Source organism: Cygnus atratus, chromosome 6, assembly GCF_013377495.2.
Source record: "Cygnus atratus isolate AKBS03 ecotype Queensland, Australia chromosome 6, CAtr_DNAZoo_HiC_assembly, whole genome shotgun sequence".
NCBI lineage: Eukaryota > Metazoa > Chordata > Aves > Anseriformes > Anatidae > Cygnus > Cygnus atratus.
The window spans coordinates 30,591,166-30,613,513 of NC_066367.1; the positions used below are offsets into that span (position 1 = coordinate 30,591,166).

The 22,348-nt window shown below is 42.4% G+C and overlaps 1 protein-coding gene across 1 annotated transcript in view; it reads right to left on the minus strand.

The window, feature by feature from the left end:
- Window positions 1-324: 324 nt before the first annotated feature.
- Window positions 325-22,348, minus strand: part of ESYT3 (extended synaptotagmin 3) — a 32,045-nt gene continuing 10,021 nt past the window's right edge. Inside the window, exons 5-23 of the mRNA XM_035556079.2 lie at window positions 18,813-18,879; window positions 18,097-18,186; window positions 16,962-17,017; window positions 14,773-14,893; window positions 13,534-13,707; window positions 12,882-12,964; window positions 11,854-11,902; window positions 11,128-11,217; window positions 10,425-10,487; window positions 10,259-10,327; window positions 8,976-9,041; window positions 8,113-8,199; window positions 7,125-7,274; window positions 6,138-6,580; window positions 4,870-4,959; window positions 4,149-4,280; window positions 2,539-2,644; window positions 1,902-1,951; window positions 325-1,047 (exon numbers count right to left, since the gene is read on the minus strand). Coding sequence (XP_035411972.1) covers window positions 1,011-1,047; window positions 1,902-1,951; window positions 2,539-2,644; window positions 4,149-4,280; window positions 4,870-4,959; window positions 6,138-6,580; window positions 7,125-7,274; window positions 8,113-8,199; window positions 8,976-9,041; window positions 10,259-10,327; window positions 10,425-10,487; window positions 11,128-11,217; window positions 11,854-11,902; window positions 12,882-12,964; window positions 13,534-13,707; window positions 14,773-14,893; window positions 16,962-17,017; window positions 18,097-18,186; window positions 18,813-18,879 — 2,023 coding nt within the window. The 3' untranslated portion in view covers window positions 325-1,010. The remainder of the gene's footprint in view (window positions 1,048-1,901; window positions 1,952-2,538; window positions 2,645-4,148; window positions 4,281-4,869; window positions 4,960-6,137; window positions 6,581-7,124; window positions 7,275-8,112; window positions 8,200-8,975; window positions 9,042-10,258; window positions 10,328-10,424; window positions 10,488-11,127; window positions 11,218-11,853; window positions 11,903-12,881; window positions 12,965-13,533; window positions 13,708-14,772; window positions 14,894-16,961; window positions 17,018-18,096; window positions 18,187-18,812; window positions 18,880-22,348) is intronic.

Genomic DNA, 22,348 nt, shown 5'->3' on the forward strand with positions numbered 1-22,348 from the left:
TCAGGCTTCCTGCTTGGTGCTGCAAACAGCTGTTCTGCCAGTGTTGTTTCTGGTTATGGCTTGAGACAGGCTGAACTCGTGTAATCTAGCCTGAAAATATTTTAAACCTACTTCAGGTGGTGACTTATGTTTTTTTTGCCTAGCATGCAGTTGAAGTTACCATGTTCATATTCTACAGAAGGGCATAGTTCAATTTCCTTAAGCAAGACATTTCAAAGTTTATTGTAAACAAACAAATACACCAAGCTTCAAAAAATATTTTGGTATATTTTGCTCCAATATTAATAAAGCTTAGTTTTACAAAACTCTGCTGGTCCTCAGGCAGAATGCTTTACTATCAAGGCTTATGAGATGTTGAAATGTAAGAGAGATGTAACAGAGAACAAAACATGTTAAGGCATCACAAACTAAAACCTTTATGATATCTTGGTAAGCTAGTCTCCCTGCTTTTGGAAGCTCATAGCAGGTTGTGGCTGTGGTTTTGCGTAAGATACTTTTCAGAAGTGGAATATCAATTTTTTAGTTTCTCAAAAACAACTTCTTATTAGTCTTAAACAGTTTATTTGAATGGGTCAGATGAAGGATGCTGTTTAAAAATTTATTCTTTTAAAAGTATAATGCTCTCAGATATTGTTAAAACAACATGAATAGGCTCTTGTGGAAATGAAGCTGTGAACAAAGTAATCGCAGATAGCTGGCAATCTTCTCTAGGTACAACGCTTCCTTAAGAGCATATTCATATTTACTAGTTCTTTGGGGGAGATATACCAGAAACAGCAAATATAAATGATTTGTTATTTAGAGAGAAGTAATTTCCACTACCTTTTTTTTTTTTTTTTTTTTACATCACGAAGAACTAGTCTCTGAGTAGGATCATTAAATTTACATGTCCTAAGCAGCAGCTGGCTTCAAGTTTGCAGTGACTGTTTTAAAACACTTTAATTACAAAATAGATATATACAGTCAATATAAATTTTAAAAAATTAGTAACTTATGTACATGAGAAGAAATCAATTTTTCTTGCGTCTACTTCTTGTCAGCTCATACCTGCAAAACATACAACAAGCAAGGAGTTTAAGGCTTTGACTTTAAGTGGCAATGCTTTATTGCTTGCACTTCATAGGCAGCATGGTGAAGGAGGCTTCAGAGATAGCCTCAAACTTCAGCTCTTTACTGGGAACGTTGGATGAGTCAGTTTTCTCCTATTGCCATACGCTTCCGTGAGACGCACACAAGCTGGGCATGGGGAATTTGGTTTTCCTATGCTGCTGCCCACACTAGTGGCAAGCGCCTAGACTACACACACCGCATTCCTTGGTCTCCTTCACTGACGGATAAAGGAGGAAGTGCGGCTGGTATTAACTAGAGACCTAGAAGGAAGAAGCACTGGTTCTCAATCTTTGCCTCAGACCAATACTTAAGGTTGACGTCTGAACCACAGTGACCATACAAGCAGAACTGTAAGTGGCTTATTAAAACAGTTTATATAAGTGCTTTGTAATTAACATTTTATCATACATATATATTGCTGATCAGAGTGTTAATTTAGTTAAGATCTTTATCCAAGTTATTTGTTGCAGGTTTACTTTAATAAACGTAATTCTTATGTATCCCAGTGGCTTTTATGTAATTTAAAATATGCTGAAGACTCTGAGAATAATTGACATATAGGCCTCTTATTAAAACCGTTTCACAGGGTAGGGATCACGCTGCTAACCAGCTTAACGTAAACTTTAGATAAAACTATCAGGTTACTTCAAGTTAGGCCTGCATTTGCAGGTAAGCTACAATTGTTGCTCACCAAAACGCGCAGCCCTTCTACCACCACCCCAACAACACCACACCAAGTCTGAGCAAAGCCATTAGCGAGGGCATAAAGTGTGAAGTTGAAACAAACTTACCATTGTGCAAACCCTTTGATTAAGTCCTCCTGTGACAAGTCAATCCGCACCTTTAAAAAACATTTTTCAAAAAATTTTATATATATATTTATTTAATACAAGTTGGTTAGCTAATCTAGCACTCCAAGTCAGTTCCACTTTAAAGGTCTAGGGCTGCAGCCCAGGCTCAAGGGAGACGAGCTTCCTGCATTCCCAAGACACAGGCATCAGCCAGCCTCAGCTCTAAAGCTGAGTTTCTTATTAGCATTTTTTGAAATGGATCTATCACTGAAGACAGGATTCACATTTACTGTTCACAGAAGCAAAGCTGTTCACAGAAAACTTCAAGTAGTGTTGGCAACTTCTCTGTTTTAATCTCGTCTTTCTCAGCTTCATGTTTGAACTCCTGGAGCTATTCCCCAGGCAGGCAGCAGGGGATCCCAAGAAATGCATTTTTATTTCAGGAGCACTCCCAAAGGAAGCAGGGTGGCAGATCAATCACATGAAACCACGTCAGCTTCCACAGGGATATGGCCTGATATCAGAGAAAAATTTGGCAGGAAGTTGTTTCCAAGTTGCTAGTTCTGCAGTTCAGGATTACAGGAACGTCTCAAACTCTTCAACTCGTAAACAAGCCATGCCACTGGTTTAATCTTACCTTCCCCAACTCCTTTTTTTCTTGTGAAATGAATGGCCTGCTGTTTTTCACTGCAACGTCTAGTGTCCTTTTCTTGACATCTTCCAAAGATTCAAAAAATTCAAACCTAAAAGAAAAATTTGGAAAGAAAAGAAATGTTTTAAGTCAAAACTTGAAATCCTGTAGGCATCAGTGGCCAAAACACAGCAATTCCAACAGAGAAGGACCGTAGCTTCAGACAATGACCTTTACAGGAAGCGAATCACACCCAAAGGCTGAGAAGGCGTTACAGCCCAGTTGTAAGCCTTGAGAACATTGTTGCCCAACCACAGCATATTTTAGCACAATTTTGAAGGGCTGACTGCAATCCACATGCGAACACAGGTTACTGTCCACGGAACAGAAAAGGTAATTCTATAGTTAGTTTTATTAATACTGTAAACAAATATATATATACATATATATATATATAATTTCTTCCAAGCCTTACAAAAGACTATGACACTCTGCTGGTCAGACTGTTCACCGTGCCAGTGGGATGAAGGAAAACGTGCATCCATAATGAAACGCCATTTCCAATCAGTTTTCCCCTTCATGGAAGATCAGCATATTTTCCATGCAACCTTTATTACTCAGAGGAAATAGCTGAGCCACCCCCCCCCAAGTTTACAAAGTAGGTTTATACCACATTAAGAGAAGACAAAGAAAGAAACCTGTGGCAATTAAATTCTTAATGGTGCTGACTCACGGCTCTGGCACACACCAGCAAATGTCAGGTCAATTTTGTCCATGCTAAATCGTTTAGGTTCTGCCCACCCGAATAGTTTTTCCTCAAGTCAGAGTTGTAAAACAGGTAATGTGTTTTGGAGCTAAGTCTTGCTCAACCTATTATAGGTAATTGAGGATGTGCAGGACATGCCAACAGGGGATGAGAAGGGTGCTGCTCCCAACAGCTGCGCTGGCACTAACTGGAGTACCTGCCAGGGGAGCTCACGAGGACAGGCTGAAGCAAACCCCACAACTGGAGCGACTAGTGTTTGGAGTGCTAATAGGAAACATTTTAAAGTTTTTTTCCTCCATTTCTGACCTACAGACACGCACAGAAAGGACCTAACAATGAAACAAAAAGTTAATTATCCAGGATCACCCAATATTCGTGTATTTTCACGAATTATTTGTACCTTTATCTAAATACTGGACTAACACCGCTTCTCAGACCAGCTCTACTGTGACTGGCTTTGTACAAAACACATTCCTTTACCAGGGCAGAGCTGTGGATGTGGCAACTGGCAAAGAGGTGGCAACGTTTTATCTTGCTTCCACCAGCACTCTGAACTGTCTCTGCAGCGACAGGGCACGGTTAGGGGAGTGTCAGTGAGGAAAGAAGCAAGAGCAGCCTGCATCTGCTAGGATTAGGGAAGGGGGTGGGAGGATGGGACAATACTGTACGTGGAGCAAAGCCAGCCCCAAGGACTTGCAAGTCACAGTTAAAGTGCCATTTTTTCCGAAGACCTGCAAATATTCATGATATAATTGTTCAGGTGCACCAGGTGCGTACCTTATGAGAGCCCTTCCTTTTTATACAGAGATAGTAACTGTTTCAGCTGCAATCATGATTAACATTTTCTTACTTTTCATCATATTGGGGGTTCAGAGTTTTTTTCTTAACGGAAGTCTTCTTCCTGCTCGTCCATCTTCTATCTGGAAGCAGGTATATTCGGACATAGGGATCTACCCCACGATTGGAATTGGGTACTAAGTTTCTGTTAAAAGAAATACAGTGTTCACAAGCAAGACACCTTCTCCCCAGGTATGTTTTAATTCCTTGTCTCTCTTAGAATCAGAGCCACCCTTCCTGGATTCATGGGCCAACAGCATTTATCTTTGGAGTTGAAACAAAGAGATTAAAGCCTTAAGGATGTGAAGCTCAAAAAAAAAAAAAAATCACTACTGAATGCGTGGCCAATTACAGGGTTCCTCAATTAACACTTGCAAATCCAGTCACAGACAACAATCCTTGTCACAACGCCTCCTTCAGACATCCCAGGACATGTGTCAGTTGTCGGTGTTCAGAGGAAGTTTTGGACCAAAGTTACAGCATCCCTGCTGCAGCAAGCACAACTGGCTGGCTGCCGTCACAGACCCGCTGCTGACACTGACCAGAGCCGGTGGCTTCCACCTGCCTGTGCTTCGGGAGGCTGTGCAGATTGAGGTCAGCCTACAGCCAGGCATCTCGGCTGGGCAGCTTATGCTCCGCACGGTTCTGCTCCAGCTTTGCTGAACGCCTGACGCAAGCTCAGGGAGCCCTTCCCCTTCCCTTTACAGATAGAGGCGAGCAATTGCCGGCTTTACCTGCAGCCATTCACCAGCACAACGAGACTCTGCCGTATTGAAGCATAACGCACCGTGAGCTGAATCTCTCCCAGAGGCATTTCAGTCCCGCTGTAAGACAGTTGCACAGGAAAAGCTTTTAAACACAGCTATTTAACAGACCAGATGCACAGACCTAGCAGCACGAAACAGTACATGAGCTCCAGAAGCTGGTGATGCGTTTTTCACTAGAAGCAACTTTCAGGGCACTGTTCCTCTTCCTGGCATCTTACGGTTTACTTTCTAGAAAGCAGCTGGACCCCAGAAACAACACTCTTGTTAGTGCCAGCGCTGCCCAGCCTGACTTCTGATACCTGCCCTAAGACCCAAAGCATATATAGCCAAGAAAACACCTAATTGGCCTGTTGTAGATGGAGCAATGAAGTACAGACCAGCGTGTGTTTTGTACATTCTTTGTACACAACTCCTTCAAGGATGCTTGTTTATGTAAAATGGGACCCTTTTTACATCTCAATCTGCATGTTACCAAAGTGGTTTCAAATCCAAGACATTGTTTTAAAATGTTCTAACAATGTCTTATTCTCTAGCTCTGAACGGGACCTCACTTACATGCCAGTATACAAGTAAAATTGAACAGCTGTAGCTGGGTTTGATGTTCAAGCTGATAACTCTGATGCTCTCTTAATTGAGACAGACCTTCCTTGCTGCTTCTATTCATTGAGAATTCTACTAGCTTCAGTCTGCACCCTTGGAGGGACAGACCCAGCTCTCCACCCCCCCTTTGCAGAGCAGAATACCCACAGCCTGATACTTAACACTACAGGAAGGGCACACACAAGCAAATTTTTCTAGGATAAGTTTCTTCACAGCATCATGAGAGTCTCAAAACCTTAAGCATCCAAAACTTGAAGCAGCCAGATATGCTTATCACAAGTTTCTGTTTGTACAGCAGTGGGACAACGCAGACTCCCAATCTCCTGTTGAAAGGCATCTTCGGTATTAAACTCACGAGTGTTATGGGACCTAGGATATTCTGTATGAGAGCCACTTAAACAATACAAGACCAACACATGCAGCACCCCTTAGGACAGCCAGAGAAGGACACACATGCACTTTACACTCGATCTGACAGCACCCCTGTAATTGTTTGCGGTTGACTTAGGCCAGTTCTTTGTAAAGTGATTTGAGACTCAAGACTCCAAATGACTCGAACTCAACTTATGCAACAGCAACCTATAAAAACGAAACCTTCCCAAGAGAAGAACAGTTCAGCTGGGAGAACCACCTACTTATGAAGGTCCAGATTGCTGCTACTTAGTTCAAAGCAAGAAGAAGGCAGAGAACCCAGGGAAGTAACGCTGGGTGCAAGCCTCAGTTCCTCCACAATTGGCAACGTAGGCACTACCACTGCTCTGGTATGCAGTGCTGACGACAGGTGATGCTCGGGCTTTTGCTCGCTCTCCGTCTCATTAAGGCCAGCAATAGTTTCACTTGCTACAGGCACTGCTGAACTGTCATTTGTGTCCAGGTCTTCACTGCTGTCCTTTTTTGGCAGGGATTCAAGCACGGCAGTGTCTTTGCTCACAGGAGGTACTTTTGAGACTTCTGGTTTTGGTGGCGAGACAAACTTCTGCTGGTTTCCACCCTTCTCCGTGACATGCACAGGACCTTGCTTCGAGGCATTGCCACCAGCCTTGACGCTCTGTGGATCGGGTTCCTCAACATTCAAGGCCTAAAAATCATGAGGTAGAGAAATGAGCACTGCTCCCAAAACACTGGTGTTCACACCAGCATTACCACCTAGGATGAAGTTTCGCCACAACACTACTGGTCTTAAAAAGCAGGAAATGCCATTAGAGATGAAGGAGGCCTATGGGACTAGCTATGACACTGTGTTCCCTTTTCCTCCTGTGTATATATTTAAGTGTCTGAACACCGATCCAGAACACCGTGAGAAAACAATTCCCAAGCATTAGTGTTTCTCACAACCTTGCTGGTTTGATTTCCCAGCTTAGATTTTCTCAGCCCCACTCTTTAACATCATGAAAAGGCTTTTGGCAATGCCACTGCACTAAGTTTTAGGAAGCCTCAGGGGAGAGCTCTCAGCTCCAACGTGCACTTTTAACTGCAGTTAAGGACCTTGTCACACTTCTACCTTCTACTCATCTGTGAAGCAAGGCTGCATTTCTCCTCTCCCACGTTTTATCTCTTTTGCCTGGTTAGAATTGGAAACTTCCACTGGGGAAGTCAGGTGAATATGGCAAAGAACAACTTACCCGCAACACAAGTTTCATCTTAATGAAGCTGTCTGAGCTGGAATGATCCAGCTGAAATCTCTGATCCAGAGTCATGTTTGGGTCCTTAAGTAAGTGGGAGAGACATACCACTGAAGTTCCCAGGGCGCTATCCCGATCCTTGTCTTTTATCTAGGAAAAAAAAGTTGTTTTTATTAAAAGACAAGCTGGAAAGCTGGGAACAGCAAAGAAGGTATTTCAGACAGACCAAAATAAGCTAATTTACTTCAGGACATATTATCAAGAGTAGTTACTTCTGAATAGGTGACGCCAATATTTCAGAAGTATAACAAATTACTATGTTTGAAGTAAAAATCCCATCTCTAACTACACAGAGAAGAAACTGCCCTAGCAGAAAATATAGGCCCTAGAATTTACTTGAATTTCCTTACTTGCCCTGCAGAAAATGTCCTAGGCAGCTAGCATGACAACTGATCTACACCCTCACAATTATTTTATTTTTATTTTTTATAGTAATAGTTTAGCCTTTCTAGCCTCAATATGCCTTCTAAGTTTAAATCCACTTCTGCAGCCCAGAGAACAGCCACAGAACTGGCTGTGATTTTAATGTAAGGCAGTGAGATACGGGACTTCATAAGGAGCCTAAACACCAAGGTGAAGAGAGACCCTCTGGCTGAGGATTATGAGCACTCTGATTTCCGACAGCAAAATATTCACAGCCTTACTGCATGCAGATCTGTCTAAAACCTCCTTTGCAATTTTCAGCCACAAACGTCCCATGTTTTGCACCAAGATATTAAATATTATATGATCCTAGAGCAAAGGTAGATAACAGCATCACCTAACAGAGAGCTGCCTGTGCAAAAACAGGTGCTCCTTCCACTTTTTAAGTCAGAGGACCCCTGTACATGCAGACGGATACAACCTGCATTGAGATCACATCCACTATGAAGGAGGTGTCTCCCTGTGAATGTACACTGGCTTTCCAAAGGAAAGGCTTTTCTCTTACCTCAACATGCAGCGACTGGGAATCGGCACTGTGGACAAAGAAGGTGAAAGCCTGGCCCCACGTGGGATCTTTGCTGAAATTGCAGGTCTGCAACAAGAAGATTGTGGCATTTGTATTAGCTTATTCTTTAAGCAGCAAAGAATACTGTGACACAGAGAGGGAATACTGTAACCAGAGAGGGTCACAGTGACCTTCCTGTTTTATTCAGCCATGCTATACCCAAGCTGTAAAAAGAGAGTGAAATTTCCAGGTCAGAAGTGTGCACAAGCAAAGTCTCTGGCAAAACCAGGACAAGCTCTGTGAGGTGTGGAAACGCCGACGAACGAGTCAGGCGAGCTGCAGTTGGCCCCAACCGGTGTTGCCTGGACCAGCAGCCTGCCCCACCTGCAACAAGGCACTGCTCCCTTCCTCCCACCTCTCCGCCCAGAGAGTCAGCTTCCAGCCCGCAGACACCCAGAGCCAGCTCCCAAAACTGCAGCAAGCTGGCAGGGAAGGGTAAGAAAGCTAGAGGGGCAGTTTGAGGGGTGTAGAGCTTGTGGGAAGAGTGGGAGGGGACAGCTTCAGTGCCATCCACTTAAAGGATGAAAGAGCACAGAAACCACCCAGGGGGCTCCTTCTGAGGCTGCTTCATAAAACAGTTCCTTCTGCCAGGTGACAGGTACTGGCAGCAAGGGAAAAGGAAAGCTGAAGTCTGTGCTTCCCCATGCTGGTTGGTCCCCGCCTCCTGGCCTCTGCAGTCATCACCATAACCTCAGCTGTTCACACAGCTAGAGTGGTCCTGTCCCCTTCTAGGGGCTACTTGGAGGTGGTCACCCACAAAATAGGTGGTATTTAAAGCAAGCAGAAGAGTCAAACAACCTCACCTTGCTTTTATGAGTCTTGCTTCCTACTGTGAGCAGGACAAAGGAGGAAGGTTCTCTTTCTGTCTTCTGTCATATAATACAAAGAAAAAAAAAAACGATTAATAGTTTACAAGAAGCAAAATCAAACCACTACTCTTACTTGAAATACATTGCTGGAAAGCTGGCAATAGTTTTCAGATGACAGGCATCTGAAGAATGCAGCATGCAGGACAGACTCCAGCCGTAACACAACACAGTCTTACCCTCTAGCATCAAGAGTTCACACTTAAGCTAAAGCTCTACATGTTTAGCTCTCAATAAGTAAATATTTGTCAGAAGCTGTGAGGAAATAGATAGCAAAAAGTGTTGAATACACCGTGGGGGAGTCTTCATCATTCCCTGGTGAAATAGGACTCTCAGAATTGGTTTCCTAGGCTCAGAACATGCCGTAAAGCAGCTACAAATGAGCATTTGGTACCAAGTAACAACTCCTTTTCAGAAGTAGTAATACTGAACCCCTCGTACTGTGCCCCTTTGCACTAACGTTACAGATGTTAACGCTGAGGAGTTGGTCTTGAGAAAACAAGAAAAGTGCATACAGTGAAGTCCAGAATTAAGGATTATTGAATGTCATGTGTGTGGTGTAACAGTGCTGGTAACTCATCTAAATTGTAAAGATCACATTTAGGAGGGGGGCTTCTCATTGAAGACAGGCAAGCTTCACCCACTGCTCAGAGCCGTGACTGTGTGTAGCCTGTTCAAGAGAACAGGGTGAAAGACATTCTTTCCTACATCCACAATTTGCATCACGGCAGTAAAATCCAGTATTTGAGGTGTAAAACGTAACCATAAGCAAAGGGAGAGGAAGCATGAACAACAGTGTTATTTCTGAATTAAAAATCAGGGGGAAAGAATCTGGCGGTCAGGTCTCCAACGGACAGGAAGGGTGCCACGAACAAGCACAGCCCTCCGCTCCCAGTGGGATAAGCTCCAGCTGGAAGAGCCCTGCAGGAGCAGGAAGGACAGCGTGACTTGCTCTGACGTTTGGAGCCTCTTACTCTCCAAAGCATAAAATAAAGGCGACCCCCCCCACACAATCAAATATTTCTGTGCTGCATCCCTCCTTGGACCTCCTAGGCTTGCACTGGGGGCGGGGGCTTTCAATCACTGTCTGGAACCAGCGGTCACAGATTTTGACAGTGGAGAAATCACTTCGTTTTAACAACAGCTACTTTCAGTTGCTATGATACAGCATAAACCAGAAGGTGTTTTTGCAGGCATGGGGGAAGAATACGAAATTTTACCTTGAGGTACTTGTTATTTTTGATCTTCTTTGCTCCACATTCACCATTCGAATACTCAAAGTGGTTTTTCTGAATTAGTAAAAGAGAGTTTAAAAACCATTAATTGGTGGGCTTTAGAAAAAAAAGGGTTAGGAGTGAAGGCTGTCTGCGTGTTGTTCGTACTTACTGGAAGGTTGAAAGCACTGTCCAAGTAGACTATCAGAATTGCTGTAGACAGACCCTTCTTATCCTGTGAAGGCCACGAAAATAAAACAAAACAGAAACAAGGTAGGCATGATCACTCACCAAGGACAACATACAGCACACAAGACAAATTCAGAGTTTCCCTAAGCTAAGCAGCTCTTCACCTTTCTCCTTAAACTTGCAATTTAGAGGAACCAATACCCTACAGCATGATGGTTTCAAGCAGACCAGTAAGAAAAGGCGTAAGTCTCTGCCATTTGCTCGCTCTAATGCCCTTCAACCTATTTAGTGCAGAACTGGTCGGATTCCCTGGTGCTGGCTATTTGTCTATGACTAGTACAGGTATACAGACACTGGGGTTCCCGCACATATCACGGATGAAGAGGAAAGAGAAAAATGATCAAAGAAAGGAACAATGAGAGGCCGCTTTGCAGTTGGCCGAACAAAGTTTTGTTGATTTAAGTAAAAAGATCTGCCAGATTTTAGTGGCTCCTGTATTACCAAGGCATGTGGGGCAAGCAAACACCCTTCCTCTCCAGGAGAAACAGGAAAAAAAAATACATCAAAACTTTGTCAGACAAAAATAAACTCCCATGAGTCTGCCGGGGATCCTAATTTTACATGCTCCTTTACTGATCACTGGACAGGGATCAAAGTACCTGAATCCTTTAAGCAAATATACTCACCTCATGTAGCTTTTCTTGGTCATTTACTAGTGAAAGCCACTCCAGCTTTAAATGCAAGTGCCCACTTGTTGTCTTACTCAAGGGAAACCACTAAATGGAGACAACAAAGCGTAACTTAAGAACTGTGAGGCAGAATAATTTGTACATGTTGCAGACGCTGGGACTTAAGTACAGTAGACAATACAAATTGTACTTTGAGCTTCTTAACTTGAATTTTTGAGACTTAGATTGTAGCATGGCCATCTACTTGGGAACACAAGCCAGAAATGCTGAAAGTAAGATACCGACACACATGCAGTGCACATGGATATCTGCAACCAGAAGCAGCATCAGACAGGCACTCTGGCATTATTTGCAGTGTTGGGATGCAGGATGAACCACAGTACAATCAGATTATTTCTTCCCTCAGCAATCAGACTGCTTCACAAACTTTATCTGTAGCCTTGAAGAAATATTTGGTACACACAGCATACGTGATATCAACCCACTGCTGGCTCAGCATAACCTCAGGGCTATCTGAGGTTGCCAGTCTGATTGTAAAAATTATTGTGATGGCTACTTCAAGTTTTCTGAGCAAAGAGAACTTCACAAAAAGAAAATACCACAGTGAAAGTGTGCAAGGAAGCTTCAAGCACACAGAAACAACGTAGTAGCATATGGAGAACATGAATGAGTACATATAAGCATGCACCACAACCACGTTTAAAAATAAGCTGCGATCTTTACCTCATCAACAGTTCTGTCATTCATTATATCCACAAGGCTTATAAGCAAGCTGGAAGACACAAAGCAAACATTTCAGCATATGTTTACACATACGGTGTGTTGCTGATTAGTGGACAAAGGGGAAAGGAAAAAAAAAAAAAAAAAAGCAAAACAGAAACCATGGCTACCAAGAAAAAAGCCCTCATGATGTTCCAAACAGCAACTTCTAGATATTACCTGTGTGCATGTGTGGTGGAACAGATACTTCTACACACAGTACCTTCTCCCTCTTGAAATGCTGTCAAAACTGAAATATATTCTAAACAAATCTTAAGTAGTGTAGTAACCGCCACCTCTAATGGTGGTTAAGATTCCCTGCAGGAGTCAGGGCCCATTCTCTAACTCATTCAAAGCTAGTTGCACTAGGAACTAATAACTTGATGACAATATTTGGACAAAGGGAATAGCTTCCTTCAAATTCAAACTTCCTGTATAAACAATCTGGGTGTTCTGTTTCAGAGATCACTGGATCTGAGCAAGGACTGGATTGTTTTGTTTGTTTGTTTCTTTCTTTCTTTATTTTAAATCAAACAAATATGAAGATAACTGGTCCTAAGAAGAAAGATCTGACATGCTCTGTCCGGACGTGATCATGACCATCTCTACCCCTAAGTGTTATTATTGAGAACATCAGTGATGCTGTCCCACTTGAGAAATCCTCAACTTATGAATAAGTGCCCCTTTCTTATCTGTCATCTGATATGAAGAGTGCTGTTTTCTGGCCACCAGTCATTTCAGATCCTTTGCAATTTCTGCATGAAAAATGGATGTTGCATATCACTATAAGGATATTTCTCCATTACAAAACAGCAACAAGACCTTATTAGAAGAATGAGAAAACATTCCAGTTAGACTGCACTTATTAGGACTGAAAATACAGAAGAGAAAAGATCTAACCTCCAGAACCGTTTTCTCAAATCTACTGAGCAGACTTTTCAGAACACTAGATTCTTTTGAAGAGCAATAAAAAGAAAGTCTCATTGATTTACCTCCCCATGAAGTCATCTTTATCTGGATCTTCATCATATAATTCAACTTCTAAGTCCTGACCAGGCAACTCATGAACAACAAACTGGAGGAGAAAGATGTATCGATTAAAAATAAAAAGCACCCACACGGGTTCACTACTCAGGCTGTGGATAAGAACATGACACTTTACAGCTGCATAACACATTAAGGACATTCCCTGCTGTTTTGTGCCTCATCTTGTAACAAATACAACTGATTATAGATGAAAATATTTTAAAGCCAGTTTGCTTGGTTTTGAATTAAAAGTTAAACCTGTCAAACTGATATCCCTAATAAGTATTGTTCACAAGAAGAGCTAAAGACATCCTATACACAAAGAATACCAATGCCAGAGCAGAATACAGTCGCACAATCAGACTGCTGCACTGATTGATATTTAAAGCAATGCTTTGCGCGTCCTCCAAAAACCCACATATGTAAATCAGATCAACCTGAATGCCATTTCAGGTTTGCAATTTAGATTTGATTTGTTTAGTAGACAGAAATGCCTCATCAATCAAGGAACCAGGAATTCCACTTGCTCCAGTGCAGTCAGCTAAGAGTAGGCCCTCCAAACACAAGGATGTAAACAGCTGTGCACCCTATAGATGGAAAGATGAAAAGATTCAGTACCTCAAATGTCTCATTCCAAACGGGATTAAGATCTCGGGAAACCGTCTTGCTTCGATACTGCACCACGCCAACTCGAAGAAGAGCATATGGGTCAGATTTCCCCCTGATTGCACCAAGAAAATTGTCTTTCTGCACAAGGTTTTCAGCTTCTAGCAGATGAACCCTTATTACTCCCTGGATAGTAAAAAAAAAAAAAAAAAAAAAAAGAGAGATGAAATTGGTTGTGAAAATGTGATCTTTGGATAATTATAATATGCTACCTCCTAAAACTAGTTATTTCAGGCAACAAGGGTAGTCAGCATGACAGGTTTGCAAAGAAATATATTTTGAGGCATTTCAAATGACAGCTGTGATAAAACAATCACTTTTCTCATCATTTACCTAGAAAAAACCTTAAACAGATACACAATCCAATCTAGACAGTTGGGTAGGAAATAGCCTTCAACTTATTTTAAAATCAGAAACATACATATATATATATATATATATATATATATATATATATATATACACACACAGGATCATAAACTGCAGTTAAATTGAGTGTAGGGTCAAGATCAATTCATACTGACTGAAGGAGGAACCAAGTATTCATTGGCAGATTCTTATTTTGTTGTGGAGTGGCCATTCAACTTCAATTTGGTGATGCAAGTCTTCAGTAGGAAGCAGCCCTTCGTCATTCATTTATCATTACTCTCATTCATGAATACATTAGGTATTTGACAGAAGGAGACCAGAGATCCAGATGCATCAAACATTTAGGAGGTTGGGGTTGGTTTGGGTTGATTTGTTTTTCAGAACTTTTTTTCTTTAACGAAGAGATGTCATACTCTGAGCTTCCCATTTACACCCCTTCACTGCATTAGTAAAGACATTAAGTAGCCTGACACTTAGTGCTCATGTATTTACTTTCTCTAATTGAAGACCTGTGGTATTCTCAAATGAGACTAACGGCTTAAATTGGTAAACATCTGCGTCTAAACGGACTTCTTATGCCATATACAGGGAGGTAAGTGCCCCCCCTGCACCCCCCCCGAATTAAGAACTACCCAATATTTGCTTTTGTATTCTTGAAATATTGCCTACAAAAAGCCTACAATCCAGGCTGACACAGCTGATGAGAAATGGATGTGCAGGAACCCAACACACTAAGTTTGCGTGCATCTGCATTGCAGCAAATGCACACTCAGTAGAGCAACATCCTCACTGAAAAAAAAAACAAAACCAAAAAACCCTCACGCGTGGGATAGGGAACCTCAGTTGGGCAATGTTCATGTTCTTCTTCAGAGGCACCGTGATCCTGTTGGGTAGAACCAGCCGTGAAGCAATGTAATCTTGAATCAGCGAGTCTGACATTACACTGCAGGTGAGAAAAAAAACAAACAACCTCAATCTCTACAATCAAATCACCATTTCAGTTAGAATGAAAGAACAAGGCACAGCACAAGAAACAGGAGGCACTGCAAAACGAGCAACACAAACCACCTTCCCCCAAAGAGTCGGGGAAGAAACTCGGGCTTGTGACATTTAGCTTAGACCAAAAGGACAGGAGACAATGGTTTAACACCAGAACTGATAACCAAGGACCGATGTGCATCACTGTAGAAAGCTCAGCCATCTCCTAACAATAATTCCAGTCCAACTGAGCTGCTGCAGAGCAGAAGATGAGCACGGACTTTCCAGTCCAATCTAACACTGACTCATTTTTAGCTTTCCAGTTTTAAATCTTTTATTTGGAATTGCCATGTTTGTTTGACAGGGAAAACTAATTTGATCCGTTTTTCCTGTGTAAGAAGTGTATGGCTATCACAGACCTCCAATATTCTCTGGGTGATTAATGAGAGGATTTCAGCGTGCTACTACAACTCAGAATGAGCAGCAGACAATATTAAGAGAGAGACCTGAGCACACCAAACACCAGAAATTTTTTCATCCTCTTGGTAAATCTAGTGCTTATAAGGCATTTCTCAGGGAAAGGCCATGCAATGAAATTGTCACAGTTCGTGGATGAAGACTGATTCACAAAGAAGGAATTTTTGTAAATCTCCTACTCCCATTGTCAAACCAGGAGTCTGAAAACCCTTGTTCGAACTATTGGCTTTCCTGACAAATTCCTCTGCAGGAATGTCACAAACTGTCCCTTCTCTTCAGTCTTACGGTATACTCAGCTACACGCAGCTTGCACATGAGGACAGACACCTGCATCCAGTATCTTTACTCTCTTAAGTAGGCGAATAAAGAAAAGGAGAGCTCTTACTCAACCTGTATTTCAGCCTGTTCGCACCACACATGATTTGCTCATGGCTTTCATGTGCTGTGTTGATGAACAAGCAAAGGTTTCTACGTTCAAATCCCTGTGAGAGAACCAGAGAGTGAACATTTAGGACACCAAATTTGCACTTAATTATATGAGAGGTTGTAGGCTGGAACACCTACATACCTCCTCCCTGCAAGGATTAAGGAAAGCTGCATCAGAAAAGAACAGATTAATTTGTCTGATAAAAACTGGAGCTCTCAGGGCAAACTTCAGGTCTCAAATTAAGCAAAAAACAAAACCAAAAAAAAGAAAGCTTCCTCTCACTTGACATCAAAGGTCTTCAGAGGCCCTTTACTGCATAAACTGACACCTAAAGTAGCCAGCCATTTCCTATGTATCTGCAAAGCATGAGCTGCAGTGGAAGGGAGGGGAGCAGTGGTGTCTGAGTTCACTTTAAAGGGAGAAAGGCAACGGCTGAGTAACCAATGTGTATTTTGTTCTCGTGTGACAGAATTTTCTCATTACACTGAGAAAAAAATGAAAATGTCAATCTCCAGCCTGGAGGAGCAGATTGAAACTTACAGCAGTGAAAAGCAATGAGATTTTCATCCTGCAAGTTTTATGTACAAGATCAACCCAAGAGGCACTGGGGAGCAGCTAGGTTTTCTGAAGAACCTAATGGATGAACGGATTACACAGAACTAGAAGAATATTTCTCCTTTTGAATATGTTGCAGTTTTCTTTATCACGGATTGGATTTCAGTTCATCAGAGGACTGCAACCCTGTGATACTTAACCTTTCTTTTCACTTTAAGGTAAGTAAACATAAGCACAGACTGCCTAGATCTGCTCAACTACCTTTATAAGTAACTAGCACATGAGAAACAGAAGGGCTTGTTTTTCAGTTCATAGTAAATCCCCAAAACTACAGTGGTCTAATTCCACCCTAAATCCCAGGTGCAGTGAAGTGAAAAAGGAATTTTGACATAATGTACGAGCACCCTACTCAAGTGTTTGCAAACTCCACAGCCAGATGTAATGGCACGAGTATCAGTGTAACTCCTTCTACACATCACTCTTGAGAATAACTTTGATGATTACTGGAGAAAGCCTTCCCAGTTCCCAAAGTTTTTTTTAAAAAGGAATAAAGTGAAACAAAACAGACACTTACTTAATTCCTGGGACATCCAGGAGGTTGCTCATGCCTGCCCAGTTGATTTCCAAGTGCTACAAGGACAGGGAGAGAAATGATACAGGACCATTAAAATGTATCTCAGGACAAATGTTGAATTTAAAGAGGAAGCAAATCTTTCTGAAACAAAGTTGGCTATTTAAAGAAAGCCAAACCTGCACCAGCAAATGACTGTATTTATACATTAAAATCAACAGCTGATAGCAATTCCCTTATCTATTTTACCTGTCATACCTGAAATTAAGGTATCACTGGGACTTATCCTGCAAGCACAGGAAAACACAGCACTCAGCCCCTAGCAATGCCCGTTGGCAGATGCCCCAGGGTCATGCACAGTAAATCCGGCAGCTCTACCTAGACTGTGAAGTTGTTTCCTCACCTTTCACTTAGGGGTTGGCCTGTGCCCTGAGGCAGGGAAATTTACAAACACCACTGGAATCTGTATTTCTGTTCACATAATAAACAAAGGAGTTTTTCATCTGTTTACATAATGCTGCTACATATAAACTCAAAACTACCTCATTCAATATCAAAAGTGTATGACAGCTAGGACCTCAAGCAGAGTATAACCCAGAATCAAGCAGAGTTGTGTGCTATAACTGTTTTTTTGTTTTGTTTTGTTTTTTTAAAGAAGGCTAGAAGTTTTATCATATTTTATTCAACCACAATTCAACTACAAAGCACTTGTGACCTTAAATAGGCAAGCTTTCAAAGCATGGCCACGACTGAATGGTTCCCAAGATGGCTTCATTTAAAATCCATGACTGGGAAGACTTTAAGTACATCTGCCAGGATCCTTCCAGCAAAGGCCTATGAAATGGCTGCTGTACTGTCAACATCAGAAATTCCTCCCCTTCTTAGACCAAAGCAAATAATTCTATAGGCGCTTCTGCAAGAGACTAGGGCAAATTCATTCCCATCCTCTTGGAGTTTAAGACGAGCATTTAGCAACCAGGAATCTGCTGTTCAGGTACCCACACTGTTGGGTGTTCACAGGTATGCAGTTTGGGTTGCTAGCGACGGACAGCTTGTGTCGCTCGCTGAAGACTGACCCATGCCCTAAGCCAGTCCTCGAATCAAGAAGGCTGCAGAGTACAGTTCACTAGCGACTTACCGGTTTCTGCATAAAAAACAAGGTCACCGCTCCGATAAACGGGGCTTCTGTTAGAAGAGGTTCCAGTATCACTCGCAGCGTCCCGTACAGCTGCAAATACAACAGACCAAGGAGAATCAAGTTTGAAGATACTCTCAGGATACGGTTTCAAAACTGAGCTTTTCAGTGATGGAACTAATTTTAAAAATCCTGCTTGAAATCATTTTACTTAGAATTTACTAACAATAACCTCCTTCTCTCTCAAACTATTGCTATTGAGACTGGGCAAGGTTTCCTAAGTTCAAGGAATCTCTACAGTCCTGACTGCCATGTAATGCCATCCCGTTGGTGCTTCTGCGATCTGCCCATTAGCTTTCAGTATTGTAAGGACAGGTTGTTGGTCTAATCTAAAACAGCTTATGAACACCCTAACAGAATTGTTTCTTTTGAAGTTCTCTGCCAACACGCAATTTCTCCAAACTCCAGTGGCAGAAGCTGGCCCTTGTGAGTTCAATGCTCTAGCAACGAACCTGTGTAAGAGTCAAACTAAGAACTTAAATATTACTTTTTAAGGTGCTTTCCAAGAAATACACCATTTCCCCAGCCAAAACAGATAAAGCCATTCGTCCCAAGACCACTAGTCTTTGGTTTTCCAGTCAAGAGTCTTAACCTGCCCACTGGGACATACTACCTCCTGCCACACGTGGCCTTGAAAAGAACATCAGCACGGCACGCACCTGGACGCCTTTCACTCCAAGATTAAATTTCGATATGTCCATGTGAATCTCACAGTCTCCTGCATAACTGAAAGAAAGTTCTCACGTTACTCCACAGTTTGCAATAGTTTGATGAACAAATTTGGCCTGTACAGAGTATAAAGGAAATGAGTTACATGATTGGCAACTTGACATCACAGGCAGAGGTTAATTTTTAAGCAACTGAAAACGGAAAGTTGAGCACACGTTGAACAAGAGTAAGATCTTCACAACAGAAACCCTGCAGTCAGCTGGGATATTGATTACCCACAAAATGTCAAAGCAACATTTTTCTAGGTTACTTTCCCATTCTTAAGACTGGCAGTTGGCTGGGGCAAGCTTGCTCTTGCTCCCAAGGAGGGGAACAACTGGCTCACTGGAAATTCAAAGTCATGGCAATTGCCCTCTTGCTCCCCTCTCTGTCAAAGACCCAATCCCAGCTGGGTTACAACCCGGTGACCCAACTCCTGAGCTGACGCAGAGCCACATTGTCATCACAGACGGGGCCCTGGATGTTATAGCTCACCCCTGCCACAGCCAAAAAGCCCATCTGAAGGACAAACACATCGCTAAAAATAACCTGGTTTCCTTGAAGCTGAATTAAAAGACAATGGTTTAAGATGAGATCTTGGTCAGTTGCCATGGAGAACATCAGACCTTAAATAAAATGAATGCCAAGTGCGGCACTGTAGCAATTTGGAAACCACCTTAGACTTTTATTGAAGTGCAAACATCACCTTACGCAAAAAAACCAATAGCCGCTCCCCTAGGAGCAGAACCCAGCAGATTTGTTGATGCCTCCGGCAGAAAACAATCGAAGGGAGCTAGCAAGTTCCCTTCCAGTCCTCTGAGAAATAGCTCTTTTTGGGTGCAGACACAAACACCCCGCAGGTAAAGCAGGGTGAAAGGTACCACAGCACAGTGAGTGTGCTGTGTGCTGTCTGGGTGCATACTTTCACCCCCCACAGAAAGGAAAAGACAATTCTTTTTTTTTTTTTTCTGCCCTGACCACAGGTATATGGGCAAATAGCGCAGTAGTTGCTGTTAATTCACACTGTCATTTGCACAGATTCCCCCACCACCATAAAATACCTTGCCAAGAATGTGCAACTCTGTGAATTTGTCTCCATTTCTGCAAGCAAAGTTCCTGCATTTTTGTTTAGAGAGCCGCTTAGCAGAACCTAAGAAGTTCAAAATGCTCAAATTAAAGCCTTTAATGTTAGAGCATTCTCATTTTTTTCCAGTAGCCAACCTCATAGGCTATGCCAACTCGAACACAATCTTCCTTATAAGCTAGTCAGATAATTAAACACACTTATTTTAACATTTACACAATTTTGATATTATCTTACAGTTCATTACACTGAGTGCTAATAGAAGTTTGCCACAATAAAACATCTAAATGAGAAGTCAAAATGAGTCCCTCAATTTGCATTAATTAAGCGAAGAGGATTAATTGCCAGTGTTCAACACAACAAATAATAAGTGTGGTGTTTCAATTTACAATTTTTATGCCTCTCCACAGCCAAAAACTCTTCCCACCCAGCCCTAGATGTCTTCCTTCCCTCGTAAGGCATCAATACGTGCAATCAGGTTTTCGAGTCTGGATGTCAGAGCAGCCTTCACCCCTTTTATCAGAGCCTGAGCCTTTAATCACCCTTAAGTCTGCTTCATACCAGCACCACTCCCACACCGGAGTGCCTGGAAGGATGCCCTCTGCTCATCAGTTTTACTCCTCATTTCCAGTCCACGTTGCTCCTGCTTTCCTCTGCCCCCTCTGCTCGGCGTAACCTCGCTGGGCTCCCCCAGACAGAGCAGCCTGAGCTGTCCTGCTGGGCTTCAAGCCTCGGCACTCACAGGCACGTAGGGCTGAGCCCTTGTGCTGGTATCCCCAGGAGCACGCTTTGCCTACCTGTGAGGGGTGGAAGAAGAACCCGTTTCTCTCCTAAGTCCTGTATTGCGCACGGAGATGTAGATAAGCACACCTACGCCACGGATGAGGACCGGGGAAGCTTGCAGAAGCGTGCTTATCTGCATCTCTTCTGCGCCCAGGTGGAAAAGCTGGGCCCACAGTGTTTGTGATACGAGGACAGCTCGCTGGCGGAAGGCAGGGATGCCACAGGAGCACATACTGACAAGTTTGTGGACCTAGGTCAACGATGAAGCAGTAATGGGCAAATAAGAGAGACAAGAAAGTGTGACCAAGTACCACAAGATATGAAAAAAAAAACCAGACCATGTCTGCCTTTCCCCCCCGTCTTTGAAGTCAGGCTCCTGACGACAAGTGTTCCTTTTCTGCTCAAAACTGAGAGGTTTCCAAAATGCTTTGTTTCCTGGAAGATCCCACAAGCTCAGTTAGCCTAAACCCCACCAAACCTCCAAGTGTTGTTGAGTGCTTCTTTTGACTACTTTATCCAGTCCTGCACCAGATGACAGAGACCATCTGGATAGAGTTGCAAACTTGCCAGTTACGAAATTCAGGTACTCTTTCTGAAGAGTAAGTTTCAATGCATATTTGTACTTATTTTATAAATAAATAGCCTATTTTTCTATGACATCTCACGCACTGTAAAAGCCATGGAAGAGCAAGGAAATGAACACTCAAAACATCTGCGATAAAAGTTATTATAAGAGCAGTACATCAGATTAACAAAATATGTAGCAGTTGGATTGCAAGACACTCTCCTAGGAGCTAATGGTGCCTTCAGATACTTCAAATCTCTGATGACTAGGGCCAGATGATTACATGGCTTCACAGTAGCTCAGGGAATTGCAGGATTAGTGGGAAGAAAAATGACTACGGGAGGTCAAGTGGCTGCACTTGAGAAGTCTCAATTTTGAATAAGGCGCTTTTGGAGAACATTTCTGGAAAACTTTGATGCTAATTCATCTGGAGAACACAACTGTCAGCTCTCCATGCTCAGGAGACAGATTCATGACTTAGATCTAGGGCAAACTGGTTAGAGAACCACGAGCACAGTCAGTTTTTTTTTTCCTACCTAGAATTTCAGATTTGGGGATTTCAGATCCCAGTTTGTCTGGATCTTGTATTTCATTTAACCACTGCAAGAACCCTGATGTGCCATGTGAGAGCTGTAGACCATCTGTATTTGTGCAGTAAGTGGATACACGGACAGAACAGACAGACACCAGGACTTTCAGACAGATAAATGACAAATTTTATCCGTACAGAAGATCCCAGAGTAAGCAGTGATTATCTCAATGTTTCCGCTCTGTCCTATGAGCCATGACAAAATCAAAACCACTTAATTTACACCAATTGAGATCAGTATTTCAGAGACCAAGCACAAGATTTTGCAAGACAACTTAAGTGCTCCTTCCGTGCTACTCACAAGCAATCACCACTGAGCCTTGGTTTGCCTGTCAAAAACTCAGGTGCAGTCTTCTCATCTGGGGCAGCCAAGACTGTAATGACAAAACCATTCCCAGTGCTCTGATGCTAGAGATACGTAAGCTGTTATTAGCAGATTTAATTAAAGCAGCTTCCCAAGTTCCTT